This window comes from Diabrotica undecimpunctata, chromosome 10, assembly GCF_040954645.1.
Source record: "Diabrotica undecimpunctata isolate CICGRU chromosome 10, icDiaUnde3, whole genome shotgun sequence".
NCBI classification, from domain to species: domain Eukaryota; kingdom Metazoa; phylum Arthropoda; class Insecta; order Coleoptera; family Chrysomelidae; genus Diabrotica; species Diabrotica undecimpunctata.
Genome location: NC_092812.1, coordinates 47,183,719 through 47,207,508, shown reverse-complemented (window position 1 = coordinate 47,207,508; position 23,790 = coordinate 47,183,719). Strand labels below are relative to the sequence as shown.

The 23,790-nt window shown below is 34.1% G+C and overlaps 1 protein-coding gene across 1 annotated transcript in view; it reads left to right on the top strand.

The window, feature by feature from the left end:
- Positions 1–12,953, top strand: part of lgs (BCL9 domain-containing protein legless) — a 32,703-nt gene extending 19,750 nt beyond the window's left edge. Inside the window, 6 exon segments of the mRNA XM_072545859.1 lie at positions 7,820–8,001; positions 11,163–11,419; positions 11,421–11,451; positions 11,454–11,702; positions 11,705–11,899; positions 11,902–12,953. Coding sequence (XP_072401960.1) covers positions 7,820–8,001; positions 11,163–11,419; positions 11,421–11,451; positions 11,454–11,702; positions 11,705–11,899; positions 11,902–12,560 — 1,573 coding nt within the window. The 3' untranslated portion in view covers positions 12,561–12,953.
- Positions 12,954–23,790: the final 10,837 nt, after the last annotated feature.

Here is a 23,790-nt window from a genome sequence, read left to right as displayed (position 1 = left end):
GCAGATATGTAAGACACTCATCTATGTGGCAGATTAGGAATTCGCGATATAACCGCCAGTTGTTACCTGTAAGTCTCATGTGTCAGATATATTGGTCAGTCGTTCTGAAAGGGATAAGATTAGAAGATATTTTGAATGTTTTTTGAAGTTTATTTTTTTTTTTAACTTCGTTTAGAATAGTCGTAGGAGAACTTTTTTTTAAACTTACCAGCGAATATGAAAAATAAGTTTTCCCCGTAAGTTATTCAAATTGGTTATAAGAAAAAATTGCAATGTTTTTGCAATCAAGCTTAGCAATGATAGAAATAGTTTTTTCAATTTTTTTAAATTCTTCTGATACAATAACTATCTCCATCTCGCTTATGCAACCCGTATAACCATTGTAAGTTCATTTTTTTTATTTAGGTTATTGCAAAAAAAGCAGTTTGGGATAAACAAATTGAATAATTTTTAAACTAATTGATGAATCGCTCTGAAATTTAACCACATTTTTAACACTATAAGACCCAACTTTCCACGTAATATCAAAGTTGTAGGTTAATTTTTAAAATGGTTTTATTAACATTTATTCAAAAATAAAGAATTCTTAGCTTTTACAGTTTTCTAAGCAATAAATTAGTATACCACCATTTAAAAATCGGCATTTTAACCCTTTACCGCATGAATTTTTGTTTTATGCCAAAAATAAATTCTCAAGAATTATTGTATCAGATATATCGTAAGAGGTATGCTGGTGAACCAATTGTCAAAAAACAATTTGTAATGTTGATGTTTTGGTGTCGAAGTTGCTAATTTGACAACCACGTTGCTGCTCATACTAAGAGTTGGTGCTCCTGGTGGTACAATATTACTTTGCGAACCAGCAAACAAATCAAAGTCATAGCTGAATACCGAAATACCACTCAGCACAAAGTTTTTGAAACCCCTCTTATATGGTTTCATCGCATCGCTAACTTCTCGATGACCAATATTGGAATTCCGATAGTGTCTTGTTGATGGAAGTTGAATTATCGACATGTAAATAGAAATTCCTATAAATTGTTCTATTTCGTATTTTTTATATTAGCTGGTTTATCTGGACGTTGTTGCACTGAGTATAAATTTGATTGTTCTGTGATATGCTCTATAAGACTATCAGAAAAGAGAAACTTAGAAAATTGGACCGGAGGTAAAGGTAAATTTTAAGAACTAGTAAATTTTCTGATCTTCCGGGATTACTTTTCACCCAATTATGAGATTTCTTCCTTTCATATCGCAGACTTTTAGACAAAGGTGTATTATCATCTGAGGATGTTTCAGGAATGACAGTTTCCTTGACATTGCTTGGTAAATCTTCACGCTCCTCGTTGTCACTATCTTGTCACAATATCATCTCATTTATGCCATCTCTATCGAGCGATCTGATTCTTCACTTTTAGTACTATCTGGTATTCGAACTGCATACGTTGTACCATAAAAGAGTTTCGAATCCATATTTACAAAAACAGTTACTGAGTCCATAACTTCATAGTGTACCATAGGAAAAGCCCTTTTTGGGGTTTTCGAGAGACTTTTAATATTCATAATTTTTAGTACTCACCTGAGAAGATATCTTCTCGTTTAAAAAAATGTTTTTACCGTGAAAAATAACTTCGAACACTGTTTTACATGGTTCAGAATTTCAACAAGAATGAACTTGAAACTGCGGACGGCTACCTATCTCGCCGTCAGAACTATGCCGCATTATGTGCCAGATATGGGCTGTCATACAGCTACGACAAAAATTAAGTTAAAACATTAAAAAATATATTTTTTTGGTTTGTGCCATTTATGGCAATAATGCTGTAAACGGTTAAAGCTTTAAACGTGTTTTATCAAGTAATTGCCCCAAATTCGTTAAAAGTGCTTTACTTTTTACTGTTAAAAGAAAGTTCTTCTAATGATGCATTTTTGGCCTCAAATTGTTAATAATTTAACAAACATATAGGTTTAGGTTATTCAGATCCATAAAACTCAAAAATCTTAAAGTTGAAGTCCCCACAGAGTACTTTTTACAGTGGGGTTTTATACTAGGGTGATAGCATGTTTCTTTATTGTGCTCTTAAAATTGTTCTCCAACTGTGGTCATTGAATTTTTCGTCCTCTAATTGTTTTTAAATCCAAACTCGATTGTTCTATAATTTAAAATGATTTTAATTATGTTATATTAGGAAGAAGGAAATCTGTATTAGCAATATAGAATTTATTTCTACTAACAAATAACTTTTGATTATTTATTACGAAATATTTTGAATAAAATGCACAATTGCGTTTTACTGTAATCAAATTAGTGTTTTTTAATCATTTGAATGTAATCTATCACATATGGTTTCTTAAGGAGACATCTGTTTCGAGTGTAGTTGTGGCCTGAGAGGTTATCTTTTATTTTTTTTATCGAATTGATATAGTTCAACTCAAAAATAATTATCAGAGTTCTAACTTTAGATTTTAGTATAGAGCATATTATACCAAGACAGTTGACGACGTACTATTTTAGTGGAGCGGACGTATGATACTGCGAAAGGTCAGGAATGTATGGAAAGAGTTCGATAATATTGCAATGTATTTTGGTAGTTCTTCTTTTTGCGCTCTTCGGCTTTAAGTTCCGACATTTAGCAAATTGTGAGATTCCGTCACTTTACTCTCGCATTTCTTCCGTTTTTCGCATTTTACGATCTGGGGTACATCTTAACAATCTTCCATCATTCCTCCACATTATATCACCAGTCCATCGAAGTCTAGCGAATTCTGAGATAGATATCTCTTTAAACAGTTTGATAAAGTTCATGATTGTATCTAAATCTTCATATCCTATTTTCGCTGATCGGTCCAAAGATCTTCCTTCGAATTTTTTTTGGACTTTGGACCAATTTTCTTTTTGTAATTTATGTCATAACCCATATCTCAAATCCTTACATACTATTGGTATAATGATAGTTTTATAGACCTTAATCGTAATTATTCTTTTTTGAATTTCAGCTTCTTCTGTTCCCCCTGTATTTATTTTAACTCCTAGATATGCGAAGCTTTTGTCTGCTTCAACGTCGTCCTCTACTTTAATTTGATTTCTAGTTATCTTCGTTCTTGTCTGTATTAGTTTTTTTGGTTTTTTTTTTGTTTTATAAGTGCAATTTCCTTGGTCGCTGTTTTCAATTATTGTGAATATGTTTCTGTCGAATCCTCCATTCTACGGGACATGATGTTAATCTTATCAGCGTAGGCGGCAAGTTGTACTGATTTGTTTGTTAGGAGATTGTCTCTTCCGATATTCAGCTGTCTTATGACATATTCAAGATCCAGATTAAACAGTGCTGGAGTCAGCCCGTGGACCTTGTAATATTTCAAAGCTGTCAAGCACAAAGTATGACGAATTACAAGTAATAGATCAAGTCAGAGGGAAGATGATAATATTGGGAGATTTTAACGCTAGAATAGACAATCAAGTAATACACGGAATTAAGCAAAAAACTAACGAGAATTTTAAAACGAAAATGGATGATAAACTTCTGCATGAATAACGAACTTAGAATAAAAAAACACATTTTTTGACCACAAAGACCAACACAAATGAACATTCAATAACACCCGTGGACAAAGATCTATGATAGATTATGTTATAACCAATATACATATACATCCATCAAAAATAATCGGCGCAAGATGCCTCAACATATCAAAAAAGACAACCCCATGGTTTGGAGAGGAAGTGAACACAAAATATGAAGAAAAGAAGAAAGCCTTTTTACCATACAGAACACAACACCATAAAACCATTATAAACGAATCAGAAATGAAACAAATACTTTAGTAAAACAAATAAAAAGGAAACACTGGCCGAACTTCTCAAATGAGATGGAACAGGGCTTCTACGGAACACAAAAAAAATATGGAGAATGATCGGATGACAAAGAAACGAGATAAACGAATTAATAAAAAGAAAACAAATTCAGAAGGAAATATGGGCAGACGACTATCGATCCCTATTTGCTAAATAAAGGTGACGATAATGAACCACCAACACCAGAAATGACGACAAACGAAGAAATAAATATTGAGGAAGAAGAGGCAAAGGAAACATTAAAGAAATTAAAAAATAGAAAAACACCAGGAGAGGGCAGAATACCGAATGAACTCCTAAAGTATGGAGGACCAGATCTGACCAAGCAACTATTAAAACTAATCCAAAAAATAATAGAACAAAACAAAATACCACAAGAATGGAGATCAAGCACTCTAATACTTCTCTTCAAAAAGGGGAGAGAAATCGGACCCGGAAAATTACAGAGGAACTAATTTATTAAACACAAAACTAAAATTATCAATCAAAGTGATAATAACCTGAATGAAATTATAACACAGAAGAACAAGGTTTTATGTCGGGAAGATCATGCACTGGCGCTATATTTATAATGAGACAAATGCAATAGAAATCATTAGAATACAACAAACCCGCATATTTATGTTTCGTGGACCTTAAGAAGGAATTTGATCGAGTCAAATCAAAGGACGTTATCCACTTATTGTAAGCAACAGAGATACCTCTAGGAATAATCAAAATGATCGAAAATATTTACCAAAACAACACAATAAAAGTAAAGAAAAACTAACGGACCCAATTGGCACTGATAATGGGAGAAGATAGGAAGATTCCCTGAGTCCTCTATTGTTCAACCTGATCATGGATAAAATAATAAAAAAAGTAAGAACTAAAATAGGATAAAAAATGGGCAGAAAATTTAACATGTTAATTTCTCCAAAAAAGACAAAACGACATGGTTATAACAGAAAATTTACTAAGATGTAAATTGCAGCTGGAAGGTCAGATAATAGAACAAGTGTTTGAGTTTAAATATCTAGGAATCACACTATCTATAGTTTATTTTTATGAACGAGAGAGTAATTAGCATAATTTTAACAGGTAGCTCCGACCACTCCATGGGCGTGCTCAAGATAAATTGAAAAATTACTTTGAATAATTGTAAAAAATAAATGAATTATTTCAGTGTTATAAAGTGTTATGTGTATGTAAACAAAAGTGACCTCTTTTATCACACACTATATTAGAACTGACTGGCCTACATTAAAAAGGGTTTTAAAAAATTCACATTTTTTTTTATTTTTAAAAATTACAAAAGAGAAAAAGTGTTTTTAAAACCGTCTAAGGTATGTTAAATAGATGAATAAAAATATTAATATAAAACTTACAGCTACTTGTTACAAATCCAAATCAGATTCAGACGATGAACTTTCAGAACCAAGATTTATAATAACTGGCTCGATCATTTTATCAGTAATATTGTCCAGCTTCCACATTTTTTCCTCTTCTTTAATAGTGTGATTTACTGCCTTTTCCCAGTTTTCAGGTTTTACATTATTTACGGCCTCCAAAAACAACTGTTTAACATCATGAATTTTAAAAGTGGTATTTTTTCTTGAAACTTCACTCTTTATCTGTGCCCATACCAGTTCAATCGGGTTTAATTCACAATGATATGGTGGGGATCTAAGTACTGTCATTCCACGATTTTTGGCAATTTCATCAATTTCGTATTTTTTAAATTTTTCTTTATGAAGGGCACACAACGAATAAAGTTCCTTTCTTATAGATCCGGGATGGTACGTAATATTTTTTGAACTCAGCCAATTCTGCAAGTCTTTTTTTAACCACTTGGTTGTGGGCAGTCCTTCTATAAGTCTGGAGTGATAACTTGCATTATCCATTACTATTACACAGTTCTTAGGAAGAAGATCTATCATTTGTTCGAACCATTCTTGAAAGACATCAGCGTTCATGTCTTCATGGTAGTCACCGGTACGAGTTGATTCAAAAGTTAATAAACCACCTTCAACAAAACCGTCTGAACTGCCAATGTGTACTATTATCAGCCTGCGTCCCTTTCCTGATGGTGGGTTTAAACCAGTAGATAAGTTATTTACAAAAGCGTGCCTTTGACTTGTAACAGTTTCATCCTGCCAAAATTTATTTGGTGTATGACCCTCGTTGATCCATGTTTCATCAAGATAAAATATTTTTCTTTTTTGGTTTCTCATTTCCTTTATGGTTCTTAGAAAATGTCTTCTCCATATGACAATATCGCTTCTTTCTAATAAAATAGACTTTCTGGGATTCTTTTTCCAGCGGAAGCCTATTTCTTTTAAAAGTTTCCATAACGTACTTCGACTCATTTCTGGGTAATCCTTATCATCTCGAACTGAGACAAGAACTTCATCCAATGTTGGAAATTCTTGTCTAAAGAAGAATTCATGCACTTTCCGTCGAAGTCCTTCTTTAAAATGATATTCTATTTGAAATTTTGGTTTCCCTGGAGCATTACGTGGCATTTGAAAACTACCACATTTCTCTTCTTTAATAACTCTGTAAATCGTAGATTTCCCAACACCAAGTGTATTGCTAACTAACTCAACGGTCTCATCAACACTTTCACATAAACGTTTGTCTGTAAATGATTTAAAACAATTAAATATTAATGTTTTTTCATTAACTGTTAGAGGACCAATTTTTCGGCGTTCACACGGCACTTCCAAATTTTCCATAACACTAGTATACACAATAAACTGCACCTTGCAACTGAAGTACCTACTTTTAGTGAACTGTTAAGAATTTTGAATACGCCACTTGGACCTTCCTACAAAATGGAAAAACCCACTATCACATTTTCTGTGGAATAAGTTTAGAAGGTAATTATCTAGTCAATTACTGTCGTAGATTCCTGGAATTAAAGAATTAAATGTTTGATTGTTGAAACCCTTACTTCGTGGAATGCACTCATTTCAGATAAAATAAAACGTTTTATTTTATCTAAAGAATTAAACTTTATTTTGCAAATAGGTAGGTACTTATTAAACTTTTATTGGTTATATATAACCAATAAAATAAACATCTTACATTTCTTGCAAATTCATTAGTACCTGTTAACCTCCATCACTCCGACACTGGCAACCTTATTTAGGGATTAGTAAATCCTCACAACTATTGTATTCTATTCTGCTCCAACCTTTATACCTGGTGGTCATACTCAATTTAAAATTGTTTTCCTATATACTTCTGTAAACTTGTTGACAAATATCTGTTTTTCATTGAGTCACCCGTATCAACAGTTTATGGATTTGCATACATAATTTATTGTTTTATTACTCTCTCATACATAAAGATACACTATAGCTACGGAAAGCTCTAAAGAAAAGTATAAGAGTAAGTGAAAATCCAGGAAATGGTCATGTTCTTGTGTTCCTAGCAGAGCTTGGAAATGGGGTTTCCAAACCGATTTTACTTCTGTTGGTACGCTAATTATCTGTGCTTCTCGGTTTCTACACAAACTTGTAATATGTTTCTACTTTCGTGACAATGTGTATAAAAATAAAGACGTGCCTGAAATAATTACTAAAATAAAAAAGTACGCGAGTTGTTTTATAACGTAAAAAACAAATGTTTTTTTTTGATAAAACATGAATGAATCGAAGATTTCGAAATATCTATTTAGTGCGGCAGTTACTGAGGAATTAATCGGACGAATCTGGGATTTGTGTCGATTGAGACACTAATACAACACGATTCGTGATTTTGTTTTTCAATTACATTGGCAATAAATATATGACTGTGCAACCTGTGCAGTTCAGGGATGATCCCTGACCTGTGCAGATTAGACAGTATCAATAGAACAAATCCAAAGAAGAGCTATATGTTCAGCGTTAGATATTTACACTACTTTTTACTCACCTACCCTTTAAACCATTTATACTTTTTTTACATATCAGTTCTTATAGAATCATTTAATTTTAGGGTTTTGCCCACTACAATGGACAGCGGTTTTCCAGTTACGACGACAGATCTTCCACATTCGAGAGTTTCAGGTTCAAACACGCCTACGTCTATGGATGTAGGACCTAGGTTTCCTCCCACCCCCTCTGAGGGTTGTCGCTTCCAAATACCCAGCCCTCACACGCCCACTGCCGTAACTGCAGGTTTGAATTTATTCTAATACATAAATAATTAATTTCGTTATCTATTGCGATCGCATGCAATGTAATTCATAAACTATACAAATTATATCATAATTACATGAAAAAAATCAGAAACGTTCAGATACTGAATTTTTATATCCAATTTAAAATGAACAATTTCGTGGTCAGTCGTAATACCTGTAAATACGGATAAACATAAAAACATTTTAGTACTTCTGCAATGATTAAACACACTTCCTTATTCAGTTTCTCATAAATTTGCTCAGTTTGTTGTAAATTCTCCTATATATATAGATTTCACAATTTCATTTTTGTATTTAATATTCAATTTAGGCTGAATTAGAAATTATTTTAACAAATTCATTCTCACTAATAGTAATTTTAGCTCAGTTTGTCGGTTTTTCTTATACTTGAGAATTATTAATGTTTAGAGCTAATAGATTTTCTATAGAGCTATGACGTTGTAAATAGTTGCGTAGATCTAACTGACAACGATGCACTGGAAAGTAAAGTGAAAACTGAAAAAGTCCGACACATGTATGGTTCCGTATGATAGCCCAGGCAAAGTGGGTTAAAAATAACAAGAATTTAATTGCAAAATATAATTTAAACAATAATATATTTAATTACAGAAGATTAAAATTGTGATCATACATCAAATATAAACTTATAAATTTAATATAAGTACTTAATAAATATAGGTAAACTTCTGGTTAATTATATATCTTAATCTTTACTAATTTGTTAAATATTTAAATCTAATACCCACATTACCAGCAAATTAGCACATTACAATATTTTAATAAAATAAAATTAGCTCAAGACAGCTTGTAGGTGCCTGAGAAAAATAATTTGATGCATTTAAAGATCATTTAGCAGTCTACAATTTAATTAAATTAAAATTAAATTTGTTATAAACGGATATGAAAAAGGAAATATTCATATAGAATGTAAAAATTTATATAGCTCTTAATAAATACTTATAGTAGACGTAATATTAATTTAATTAAGCCCTAGACTCCTAACTGATCTTTAAATGAATCAAATTTAAATTTTACATTGTCATTAAAATATTGTAATATGCTACATAATTTGCTGGTAATGGGGGCATTAGATTTAAATATTTAACAAATTAGTAAACATTAAGAGTTAGAATTTTGATGTATGATCACAAATTTAATCTTCTGTAATTAAATATCTCATTGTGTAAATTATATTTTGCAATTAAATTCTTGTTATTTTTAACCCACTTCGCCTAGGCTATCATATGAAGCCATAAAATTTTCAGTTTTCACTTTAACCTTCCAGTGCATCGTTGCCAGTTAGATCTACGCAACTATTTCCAACTTCATAGCTCTTTAGAAAATCCATTATCTTCAATAATATAAATTATACTGGGTGTTTCAAAAAGGTATGTCATAAATCATTAAATCACGCATTCCGGGGACAAAAATAAATTGATTGAATCCAACTTACCTTAGTACAAAAGTGTACACAAAAAAAGTTACATCCCTTTGAAGTTACAAAATAAAAATTGTTTTTTTTGCATTATCTCCTAAACCTCTTAACATTTTGTAATAAAAATGGACGCGTTACTTTCTTGTTCTGAAAGCATTTTTCATAAAAAAGAAACAACAAAATCTAAGCCCACAGAAAAATTTTAAGGGGGGTGTGCAGCCCTAAATCCCCCCAAACTTTTGAGTACGTTCAAATCAAATGAATTTTGTGGCATCAGTAGTTTAAAACATTATTTTTAAAAAGTTTTTTGCCTCATCACTTTTTTCAAAAAACAGTTTTTATTGGGTTACGGACCTTTTTTTCATTAACCTTTAAAAATTACGTCCAACTAAATAAATGGCTTAAATGAATTAACAAGTACAAAAAATGTATAACCTCTATAAATATGATATTACAATAAATGTTCAAAATGATCTCCATTTTCTTCAATACACATTCGGTATCGTTTTAATAAGGAAAACCGAATGCGCTGAAAAACCATATTTTTCTGACGAAATTGATTTGCAGCTTGAATTATTCTAACCCTCAATTATTGTTGTTCGTCCTCTATTGTTACAGAAATACATTTTCTCTTTCATAAACCCCCAAAAGCAAAAGTCCATGGGGTTAAGACCTGGACTTCTGGGTGGCCAAGAAATAGGTGCGTCACGACCCCTTCCAATCCACCGACCAGGATACTGTCTGCAAAGGTATTCCCGGACTTCATTATTGTAATGCGGTGGGGCGCCATGTTGTAGAAACCACATATTTTGCTTTATTGGAATATTTACTTCTTCCAAATACTCTTGTAAATCATTTGCCAAGAACTGCAAATAATTATCACCATTTAAATTGTTGGGAAGAAATACTGGGCCTATTAGATTGTTATCCACGATTTCTGCCCAAAACATTAACTTTGAAAGTCCTTTGGTGATGAGTCGTTTTTTTTTTAGCGTGAGGATTTTCGTCGGCCCAAATGTGCTCGTTATGATGGCTTGTTATTCCATTTCTACTGAAGGTAGCCTCGTCGGTAAACAAAATATTTCTAATAAAATTAACATTTCGAGTGTTTTGCATTAACAACCAATCGCAAAGTCCAATTCTTTTGGGATAATCTTCACCAATAACTCTTGAACCGTTGTTAAGTGATAGGGTTTAAGCAACGGATCCTTCAAACGACTCTAAACTCTTACGTGAGGAACATTAGTTAAGCAGCTATTCCCTTGTACTTGCTCCAGGTACTTCTTCAATGATTCCTAAAATGTATTTGTCAGTTGCATCCATTATTGGACGACCACTATTGCCAGCAACTTGCGGTTGGAATGTAACCGTTTTCCCGTAAACGACGATCAATGGTCAGAAATAATCGCCTATGCGGCTGCTGCACTATTTCCTTGACATTCATCTACGATATTCCCGATAGTTTATTGAAATCATAATTTAATCTGATCCAACTTATCATCTGATCAATGCGTGATTAATTTATGACATACCTTTTTGAACACCCTGTATTATAGATGTATAATCCGGAATATTTGATAATCTATTTAAGTCCCGAACGTGCGAATTAAAGGAAGGTTACTGTATATTAATACCTGTTGTAATAATTTTAACTAAAATATTAATTTTTAGTCTCAATTTTAAATTGTCAATTATTTTTTTAGGTGAAAAACCGGCCCAGCGACTTTCTGGAGCTTCAGTGTTAAGCCCACAAACAGTTCCTGGTCCAAATTCGGACCCTCTGAAAACAGACCTATTTCCAACTCCTAGCCCGCACATGATGGATGTTCCCAGATTTCCAGGACCAAATGCTTCTCCAGGTGCTAAAATGGGAGGAGGTTTCGTCAATTTATCACCCCAAGCTAAACCGTTAGATATGCCTAATTATGCATGTGTTAGAGGAGACAATGTTCCTTTAAATCCCAAACTGTACAAGTACTATGTCCGGCAATCCAAGGTTTCACATTTTGATCCGATCTCATCATTAGCACAAATGAGTCAGCAATTAACAAATAGTGTAGCAAGTTCACTGAATGGACAGAGCAATCAAGGTCCTCCAATGATGAATTTTGGTTCTCCTTCGATGCACATGATGGATATGGGTGGATGCCATGGTATGAACGAAATGGATCAAGGTTCGGGTGGTATGATGGGTATGCCTATGCAAGGTCCTCCCCATGGATTTCATCCGAATTCGCCAATGGGTCTATACGCTCCCTTTCGCCTAAACTGCCAGGTGCCTTTCCAAATCATATGCCTATGCCTAGAATGATAGGACGTCCCCCAGGACCAAATCCTTATAATGGAGCAAATGTCCAAGTCAAGCCTAATGCACCAAACACGATACAATATTTACCAGCAAAATCTCAGGTGGGGCAGGCTCCTCCTCCGAGAGGACCACCAATAGTGATTTCTTGACACGTATCACAACTCCTATGAATATGATGGATGCAAAAATGCAACCACAGAATATGCAATATTTCTCCTCTTGTGGTCCTAACAATGGACCGATGCAAGGAGGTCCTATGCCTCCACATATGGGACACATGGATGGACCCATGACTCAAGACGGACCTATCGGACCAATGAGTATGAGTAGTCATATGGGAAATGGACCGGGACCTATGGGTGGCAACATGGGAATGCCTGGTGAATGATACCTAATGATGCGAGGTCCTATGAGACCACCAATGGGTATGAGAATGCCACAAATGGTTTTTAACGGACCCCCTGGAGGACCGGAACCGATGTTTAACCCTGGCCCGAACATGGGTAATCCCTCGCCACAGATGTTCGTTAGCGGTCCTAAGGGCAGTCCGATGGGCATCGGAGCACCAGATGCCAGTCAACCTCTTCCTCCTTCGATGGGACAAAACAATAGCTTTAAAAATTCACCTTTTGTCTGTCCTACAACTGCTGACCCCAATTATGCACAACAGTTCCACAACTTCCAGCAACAGCTGTATGCCACTGGCACTCGTAGTCAAATGGGTGGACAAACCATGGGACCAGGCCCAGGTCCACCACATATGCAACAGCCTCCTTACTACAATCCCAAATAGCAAATATGGTGCTGAGTGTGTGAGTCAGAGTATTTTGTTTTATTTTTGATATTACTAATGAGTAATCCGGCAATAATAAAATGTGAGATTGAGTTGTATATTTAGTGTTACGCATCGAATTCAAGTGCAGTTAAAGGTCATGTAAAAAGTCGCCTGCCTGAGGCTCAGTTCGCCTAAATACTTAATGCTATTTTGGTTTGTATATTCGCCATAAATAAACTAGACAGATAAACTAGAAAGTAATTATTAATATTAAGTGTTGGACTTTCTTAGTCCTTTTAAAGACGGAGGTTTCACTATTGCTCATTAATTTGTTTATCCTGTTATTCGTTTATTGTACATTTTATGAGTAATCAATTGAAATGATAACCAATAAAATTCTATATTATATATCTTGTTCTCTTATTTTTTATTAGGTTCATAATATAAACTAATCTCTTCTGTGGATTAGAATAGAGCCTGTGGATTAGAATAGAGCCGTCGAAAAAAAAGACGTAATTTAGCAGGCCAAGGAATTGTTTATTTCAACGACTGGGTAGTAGCATAGTCAGCATGCTAAATGGACGTGAAATTTTTTTGTTTGACATGCCAATGTTGGTTAGGCTTTAATTTTGAACATGCATTTTGGGAAAATTAACTAAAAAATTAAATAATATTATTAACGTATATTTCTTGAGTTTTTAGTGCGACATTGGTTGATAATTCCATTATAATACAGGATTACAAAAAATTCATTTAGAAAAATGTAGGCAATTATATTCTCCAAGCATGATAATATGCCGAATTCTACAGGGTGATTAATAACTACGTGGTGAAGCAAACATAAAATTTTTGAGGTGAAGCTTTAATACTGGCATTGTGAGGCGAGCGTCACGAATAGCGGTTGATCGTTCGCAGGCACAGTAAACAGTTGGAAGAGTCTGGCTTTCGTCTGGTGACTGTCTTATCGGTAGGTCGTTTTTCCTTCTCTCTATGTGCCACAGCCATCTCAATTTCTGTGCTTTAATCAATCTAACGATATCTTCTCCTTCATTATGGTCTTTAGTTCATGGTTCATTCTTCTCATTTCTCCGTTTCCCATTCTTGGTGGTCCCATAATTCTTTTGAGGATTTTCATTTCGAATATTCTTAATTTTTTAGATAAGTTTCTTGTCCTTCATTCGCTTATGATATCTCCAGTATGTTTTGTTGTTTACTAGTATTTGCTCCGTTACTTCACTTTTGTTATTTTTGCCATTTGCAAACACTCGCAATATTTCAATTGTTGAACTCTTCAAAGTTAAGTTTTCTATCTTGATTTCTCTTGTCTTGTTATCTTCTCTTCTAGAACAGAGTAGATATTTTGTTTTTCGTTCTATAATTTCTAGACCTCTTTTCCGTGCTTCATTTGCCAAGATTGTTACTGCTTCTTTTACTCTTTCTTTATCTCTTCCCATAAGAACTATGTCACCGGCATATGCTACTATAGTTTTTTTAATTCCGCTGGCCTTGACTATTCCTTCTACTGCTATGTTGAATAGTTTGGTTGACAGGAAATCGCCTTGTCGCCCTGCTATTTCTATTGCAATTGATTTTGTGTTACCTTCTGCGGTTATTTTAGCTTGATATCCATACATACTCATTTTTATTAATCTGATTAGCTTTGCCGGTATATCTTGATATTCATTTCATTACATAATTTATTTCTTCCTATACAGTCAAAGGCTTGTCTGAAGTCTACGAAGAGGGTGTGGAGTTCTATTTTGTGTTCGTGGCATATCTCGATTGTTTGTGTAATATATGAATTATATGGATCGCATCTGTAGTGGATCTGCCTTCCCTGAATCCTTGCTGGTAGTCCCCAATTTTTTTCTCTGACTTACTTTTGCTGATGAGGGCTGTTAGATTTTTGTATGTTGTACTCGGTAGAGATATTTCTCTATAGCTGTTACACTTTGTTACTTATCCTTTCTTAATGGTACAATTCTACTTTCTTTCCAACCATCGGCATTTCTTCTGCTTCCCATATTCGATTAGGTTGCAGATCATCATCATCAATCAGCCAATCGCGTCCACTGCTGGACATAGGCCTCCCTCAGTTCTTTGCAGTGTTCTCATAGATTGGAACTTAATTATTTTTAACACAAATACTCTCGCAGATTTCTGTCATAATCCGGCAACGTCGCTGTTTTTCTGGCTAGGTTTTATTATGTTATCGTTCTTTAACTGTCAATTGTCAAATTGAGATGTCTACTTACTTTTTAGTTGTTTGCACTATTCTTACCTTTTTGTTGAAGTCAAATAATTTTCACGTGTTGCTATTCATACACATTGTTGCCAAGTTCTTTATATACAGGATGTTTATTTCATAGCAATATCGAAATACAAATAGTCATAACTCGTTAAATACCCTGTAGTAGCATATAACTTCATATTGTAAGAGCAGGGATTATGAGAGGAATCTAAAATGAGAAAATATACAAGGTGTGCTATTTAAAAAAATATACTGATTGCTTTACCAAGTCGTTATTAATCATCCTGTAGAATTCGGTATATTATTCAGCCTGGAGAATATTATTGCCTACATTTTTTCTGGATAATTTTTTTGGACACTCTGTGCCATAATGGAATTAACGACAATGTCGAAAATTATCAAAACTCACCTCTGTATATATATATATATATATATATATATATATATATATATATATATATATATATGTATATATGTATATATATATGTATATATATATATATATATATATATATATATATATATATATATATATATATATACAGTGTTGATCAAAAGTCTGGAACGTCTAATTATCTCTTAAATGAATGGTCCGAATTATACAAAACAGGGATACACCTATTTTGCAATATGGAGATTTAAAATTTGATATTTGTAACCATGTGTAACAGGTTTGCCATTTTACTGATATAATTATAGTCATTTTGATTTTGTAAATACAACACCCTGTATATTGTACCTTTATTGAAATCTCCACTTCAATACCAGTTCAATCGTATACAATACTTTCAATTTGATGTAGTCAGTCTATCGTCCCAATACATTTTTTGATTCAATCTATGTACAACTAAATTTGAACCTAATAATTAAAAGTTTACTACATTGCTAAATTAATGTATACCTAATTAAGTGTTTAAAATGTCGCCCGTTGTTAATTTGACAGTATCCTAAACGATGAGAAACGCATCTATTACATTTCTCCCGTGTCTCTAGAAAATAATATGGATTCATCCATAATTTTTGCCTTATAGCTGCAACAGTTGCTAGTTTAGCTTTATAAACTCTACTTTTCACTTATCCCCAATAAAAATAATCTTTATGATTTAAATCGGGTAAACGAGGGGGCCATTCAATACTACCTAATCTACCAATCCATTGTTCGGGAAATAACTGATCTAAATAACGCCAAACATTTACACCAAAATGAGCTTGAGCTCCGTCTTGCTGGAAGTGTATCACATTAAAATTTGCTCCTTTTTTTTCAGGGCAGGCACTATTTCATTTCTAAGTAAAATTTCATAATTGTCGCTTGTTACGAGGATAGATTGATATTAAACTAGCCTTTGATAAATGGCTCTACTTGATACCGAATTGGTTTCGGTGTTGACATTTGCCATTCATGAAATGACGTCTGTCAAAATTTTAAGTTTTAAAAACAATTAGTTTGGTTTTCACAGCCGTCAAAAGCAAGCAAATTTTGTGTTTTCGGAGAAATGGAAAAAGTCGAGTATCGTTCGGTGATTAAGTTCCTCCACAAAAAGGGTAAAACGAATGTGCAAATCAAAGCCGACCTGGACGAAGTTTATGGTGAGGTTGCACCTTCGTTAGCAACAGTAAAATTTTGGAAAGCTGAATTTGTTCGTGGTCGTACGAGTGTTTTTGATGATGAGCGTCCCGGGAGGCCAAATGAAGTCACCACGCCGGAAATAATCAACAAAGTCCATGACATGATTATGGCAGATGGTCGAATAAGCTCCGCGGGTTAATAGAGGTCCTAAACATTTCCTACGAACGCGTACACAACATGATTCACCATCATTTGGACATGAAAAAGCTATCCGCGCGATGGGTACCGCGTTGCTGACAATCGATCAAATGCAAAAACGTGTGACCACTTCTCGCTTTTGGCGATGATACGGTCGGCAAAGTGATGGCGACTGCTTTCTGGGATGCGAAGGGCATCATCCACATCGACTACTTGGAAAAAGGAAAACAATCAATGGTGAGTACTACGCAGCATTATTGAATCGATTCGATGCCGAACGCCCCGGTTTGGAACGCAAAAAAGTGCTTTTTTACCAAGACAATGCACCGGCTCACCGATCGGCCGTCGCATGGCAAATTACACGAATTGGGGCTATGAATTGGTTGAACACCAACCGTATTCCCCAGATCTTGCCGCCTGCTATTTTTTCCTGTTTCCAAACTAAAAAAATGGCTCAGAGGACGCCGTTTCGCAACAAATGATGAATCGTCGCTGAAACCTTCGGCCTATTTTGAAGAGCTCGAGCAAAAATACTAGTCGGATGGGATAAAAAAATTGGAACATCGTCTTACTAAATGTATCGAGCTAAAAGGGGACTATGTTGAGAAATAAATCGATTTAATTCCAAAAAACTTGTTTTTTCTATCAAAAGCTAGTTTTATATCAATCCACCCTCGTAAATGTCCTATAAAAAACGGCCAGTTCTGAGTATCCACTACACCCGACCGTACATTTACCGTTTTTGTGGTTTTTGAGTATGGCGAGTATGGTTTTCACGTATCCATTGTGGATTTACCTCGATAGGTAACAAGTTGGATACTTCACTATAAGATCTTTTTCTATCGCAGTAGCCCCTCGTCATTAAAACAGTAATTCGCCCTTTTTCATTAAAAACCATCTTTATTGCAGAGCTTTTAAAAAAAACATACAACAACTGTCAGCTCGATATTTATTATTACGCATAATGTGGCCAAAAGAAGCTAATTTTCTCTTCTTTACGTCTTAATAATTTCAAATAACCATTATTTAAGACAAATATACTATACCAGTTTAACCATTACACGATTATGTCACTCTAACAATGCAGCATATTCGACCTCATTTTGTTAAACAGCTACTAACTTAAGTCAAAATATTCACATATTTCTTATTTTATTACTACGGCTACGAACTACTATTAATAGATTTTTGGCATGACAAAGATGAAAACATTTGTTGCACCTCTTCTAAATTAATTTTCATCTGTTAATTTATTCATTTTGTATTTAATTTGTTATATTTATGTAAATGCTCCTATACATTGTATTTCACAATTTCATTGTTGAATTTAGGGTTCAGTTTGGACTGAACTAGAAGTTATTTGTAAATTTATTCTCAAAGGTAGTCAATGGTTCACCACACACACCAACGGCCTGATTGAAATTCTCGATTGTACAATAGTTAGTTAGTACATTTTGCACGGTTTTCATATGCTTCAAAAGTTGTAAAAATACTTAAGACAACATACGGCCGAATAACTTTTAACTTTGAATGACTTTTTATGAGTTTTATTAGATTCCTGATAACTAGACTCCCTGTATATCTTACAGAAGTAACAAAAAGCACTTAAACGTGCTTTCGACCATTTTATTTTCTTTGAATTAATGTTTTAAAGAGCTGAAACTAGGGCTGATAATACGCAGCTGAGCGTCACTTACAAAAGATTGTTGAGAACTACAGAAATAAAACGTATTAAGGACCTTAAGAGGTTTTCTCTCTAGAGGATATAATAAGAAATTTGAATATATTACAGAAACTGTATGTAGTCCAGAAGAGATCATGTCAACAGAATGGACCAAGGAAGAACTGCGAAATGGGCGAAAACACATAAACCCAAAACAAAAAGACCATTAGAACGACCCCGAAGAGCTGGATATTAACATCACACGAGCTGGGATGCTAGAGTAAACAGGATCATGTTCTACAAGAAGAAAAAGGAGAAATCGAATAAGTGTTTTAAAAGTTAGATTATGTTTTATTTTTTTTTTATTTATTTTATGAGAGTAACTAATCATCCAAAAGAAGGAAAACATTCCATGCGCTATCTTAATTATGATTTTTTTTTCGATGCCTCTTTTTATATATAAGAAGTTGGTTTGGCAGGTGGTAGCCGCAGACCATTTTGTTACTTAAATTATTTACCTGTTTTAATAATAAACTCGAATGGAAACCACAATATAATAAAAGTTTGGGAATTATATTAAAAACTATATTAACTTAATGATTTATTGCTTTTGTATATAATAAATTTAAAAATAATTTAGTATTACAATATTAATAAAAATATGTTTCTATTCTTTTATTATCAATTTACTAATAGTTAAACATACATATTAGATACAAACAAAATTATTATTAACCTTCCAATAGTCGCCCACGGCCCCGCAGTCCGGGTTAAAGTTCCATTTCTGATTTTGGCGAAAGTGGGGAAGCTAAGAAACTAGGTACCACAGTACCTTCCCAACTTTCTTAAAGGAACATTAGGCGTTAGTGTGACAAATTTTACGTTTATATTTGAACAGTTTAAAAGTCAAACGGTCTGTGGACACCGGGGCACAGTGGGACGAACCGCTAAAAACGTGGCCAATCAATTTCGATATAAATGTAAACTACAAGGTTTTAACCTTCCTGATTGAGAATTTTATGTCAAAATTGAAAAATTCAAAATGGCCGATCGAATATGGTGGACCAAATGTCGTATATTTCGGATTATTTGGACATAAATAGGCACTGTAAAGTTTTTGACTCGTTGATTACGAATTTGATGTCAAGTTGAAAAATTCAAAATGGCGGACCAAATTTCATAAATATTGAATTGGACATTCTTCAGGTTCATCTTCAAAATTCCTAATAGGGAAGGATGGGGTATTGTGAACCATCTAAGGAAGATATGCACATATAGTTAAATCAGAAATAATATTTTTTTGTTTAATTACTTAGGATGTTCATTAAACATTTAACGGTCATTTAGTCGCAATTGATGGAACTACTGGGAAAATCAAGGAAAAAGTATTTTGTTATTAAAAAAACTTAAAAAACCGATAAGAGAACATTAGTAAAAATAGATTACATATTATACTTATTTAGAAATACAAAATTCATACTGAAATTCTTCATCATCTTCTGGATCTATTCCCACACATGCTTCATGAGCCCATGTCAGACAGACCGAGCAACGTACCCATCCTTCTTCATCGGCTAATGAGGAGAACTACTCGTTACAGTAGAAACATTCAGCATCTTCATCATTGCTTTCATCATGTACTTATGCCGGCTCCATACATGGGGGCCAACGTTGGCCCCAACAGCGTTCGTCCAATGTGTACCCACAAAACTCTGTTGGAGCCAATGTTGGCGCTAACGTTTTTATGACTTGCTCCAACTTTGGGAGTTTTCCGTGGACTGTCGGTTTTTGCAAAAGCAAAAGAAAATAAACCAATGACAAGACACATTTTATAAAAAGAGTCCTCGTCTTCTTTTTTCTTTTAAAACGTTTGTGCTGTCATTTTACACAACATTCTTTATAGAAAATAAAAATGACTTTATCGAAGAAATTTCCATTCCATGACGGCAATAAAATAACAAATATAAAACATGTAAAAATCGATCTGAGCCATCTCCGTTGAGTTGTTTAGGATTAACACTACACGTCGGTGGTCTATGCTCAAAATTCTATATCTTGCATAAATAAATAATATCTGACTTTTTCAGTACTTTCAGGCACCCAAAAAAATGTACTTATCTAAATATTTTACAAAGTATATGCTTTTAATTTTAAAATATAGATCATTTTGTCCTAATAGAGCACCGTCTTGTGGTCATGTAACTTTTAAAACATTGTACTTCTATACAGTGTGACGCACCGAAAACGAACAGAGGCATTTACTGGCAGATGATTCCTTTTTTGAAAAAACGCTCGGACCCGTCGATTTTGTTTTCGAGGAGACACAAAATTGGCATAAAATCACTTTAACATTTGCAGCCCCTTAAGCGGGGTGTGGCATCATCCTAAATCTTAAATGAAAAGGGGGGTCGAATGATCCATTATTTGAAAGGTCTTTCAACTCCCTTTATAATGATGTAAAATTCATGTATTCAATTCAGTAGTTTTGGAGATTTATTGATTTAAAGTAGACTTTAATAGGTACATCAAATTAGTTTGTACTTCTTTCAGAAGAAATTTGAGTAAAAGCATTTTCTTAATAAGTAAATGCTTTTATTTACTACGCCATGGTTTATTAATAATAAAATAGCAATTGAAGTGTCCTTTGTGACAAAAAAGTTGTTTCTTGAAGAAAGATAAGTAGAGAATGCCACGTACTTATTTTAAATAGGAAATAGTACATTAGTTTGCGATTGATTTGACCAATCTTTGTTGTTAAAATATCATTTATTGCTTTATACATAAATTAACCATGGTATATTCCACGGCACAAAGGGTTGAAATTATTGAAATATTTTTCGGAAATAATCAGTGCGCTAATAGAACAGCACAAATTTTTAATGAGCGACATGAGAACCATAATGTGCACCGAAAATATGTTCTAGAACTTGTAGCTAAATTTCGGGAAACTGGATCAGTCGCCAATAAAAAACGTAATATTGAAAATCCTATAAGGAACGAAGCAACAGAAGTGGGGGTTTTAGGGCAAGTTATTGTAGATCCTACATTAAGTACCCGCAAATTGCAAACTTCGTGTGGTGTTAGTCGACGTACTATCCAACGGATTCTAAAGGCCCATAATTTTCATCCGTATAAAATTCACCTTGTACAAGAACTTAATGAAGACGATTTTGATAAGCGATTAGAATTTTGTGAAGTTATGAGTGAACGAATTACAAACGATGAACAATTTTTATTTAACATTTGCTTTTCCGACGAATGTTCCTTTTTTTTTAAATGGCGAAGTAAATCGTCATAATTGTCGATATTGGTCGGACTCTAATCCCAGAATTTACCATGAGGTACCACACACAGCAGCCACAAAAATTAAATGTTTGGGCTGGCATTTTTGGCGATCATTTGGTTGGTCCTTTTTTCTTACCTGGAAATTTGACTGGTGAAATGTATTTGGAATTACTGCAAAATGCCATAGATCCTGCGCTAACAGATATAATAGAAAATCAGAATGATGGTCGATACGTTGAGAATATGTTGATTGTTCCAACAGGATGGTGCCCCACCACATTACGCATTAAGAGTTCGGCATTATTAGATCAGACCTTTCCAGGTCAATGGATTGGTAGAAGAGGTGCCGTTGAATGGCCCCCAAGATCGCCAGATTTATCACCTTTGGATTTCTTTTTGTGGGGTACTTAAAAGCAAAATCTATGCTACTCAGCCAACATCCTTAGAAGATTTACGACAAAGAATTGTGAATGAGTGCCATCAAATTACTCCTCAAATATTGCAAAATGTCCGGCAACGTTTTCAGCAAAATCTTTATTATTGCATGGAAAGTAATGGTGGTCATTTTCAACATTTACTCGGCTGACAGGTCAGTTCATTCTTTATTTTTTAACAACTTTGCTGCTATGTATTGATCTCCTCTTACGATGATGTATTTAAACTTTAAATCAATAAATCTCCAAAACTACTGAATTGAAGTACATGAATTTTACATCATTGTAAAGGGAGTTGAAGACCTTTTAAATGATGGATCATTCGACCCCCCTTTCCATTTAAGATTTTAGGGATGGTGCCACCCCTGCTTAGGGGGCTGCAAATGTTTAATGTGATTTTATGCCAATTTTGTTTCCCCCTCGATAACAAAATCGACGGGTCCAAGCGTTTTTTTTTAAAAGGAATCATCTGCCAGTAAATGCATCTGTTTCGTTTTCGGTGCGGCACCCTGTATATCGGCTGTGGATGAAAGTCACGTTTGATGCAGAATATAGCCAAAATAGAAGGTTAACAAATTTGGGAATTAGTTAATAAAAGAATAAATGGGGATTCAGAGCTTCGACGTCAGGTTTACACTCATATATTCAGTCTGCAGTTGTCAAATACGGCATCTCTAAAGATCTAGTAGCTTTAAGTAAACACTGTAGACAAATAACGTAAAATTTGCCTTTTTTGTAGCAAAATATGCACTCTTTATCACAACAGTAGCAGCCGATACAATTTCCATGCCGGACATGTTGACGTTGGCTCTAGAGAGAACAAATTGATATCGCCCCAATACTCAACCAATGTGTGGATGCGTCGCCGAACGTGGGAACACAGTTTACCCAACGTTGGATCCCATGTGTGGAGCCGGCCTTAAGCTTAAAGTGCGGTGAACGGTATCGTTTACTTGAATTTTACCCAAATCTAGCTTCTGCTCGACGTCTTATGTATCTTGCCATAGTTTCATTAATGTTTTTATGCTTATACCTATTGAAAGCCCTTTTATGTTTTTACGGCTTCTTTGCATTCTGGGAAACACCATGGTAAATGTTTATATTTTAGTGTTTTGTTTTCCAATATGATTTTCTGTTGCTATGTTGATTATTGATATGAAGGTATTTAGATCTTAAAAACTTACACTTAGCTGCAGCACTAAACATGACAGTCGCTAGCACCTATTTTGAACACAAAAAATATTCACAAAGTAACCTAGACCTCTGCTGATGGCAGAACGAGTCAGATTGATAACATCTTAATAGATTCCAGACATGGAACAGATGTAATAAACTGTGGAAGTTATAGAGGCGCAAACACAGACTCGGATCGAGAGCTAGAATTTCAAATATCAGCAAAGAAAATAAAATGGATAGAAAGGAATGGAATGTGCACAAGCTGGGAGATACAACAATTGCAGAACGGTACTCGAGAAACATAACTAACAGGCTAAGGAATCAAAATGTAAATAAAGAAGACCAGTAATATATACACTCTTACTGGACCAGAATAAGGAAGATATTGAAGCAGCAATAAAGATTAGAAGAAAATAGAAATAATAGAACGAAATAGAAACAGAAATTATGCCCGTAAAAATCATTGGTTTGACGATGAATGCAACAAAAGAAAAAAATAAAGCCTACAAAAAGATGTTTACTCTCTGAACTAGAACAACTGTAGATAATTACCAGACCAAAAAAAAAAGAGAAGAAAAGGAGATACACAGAAGAAAAAAAACGGAACCGCTAAATACATAGAAAACGTTAACAGAGAAAGAATTCAGAGCAGTCCATAAGTCCAGAATGGTGAC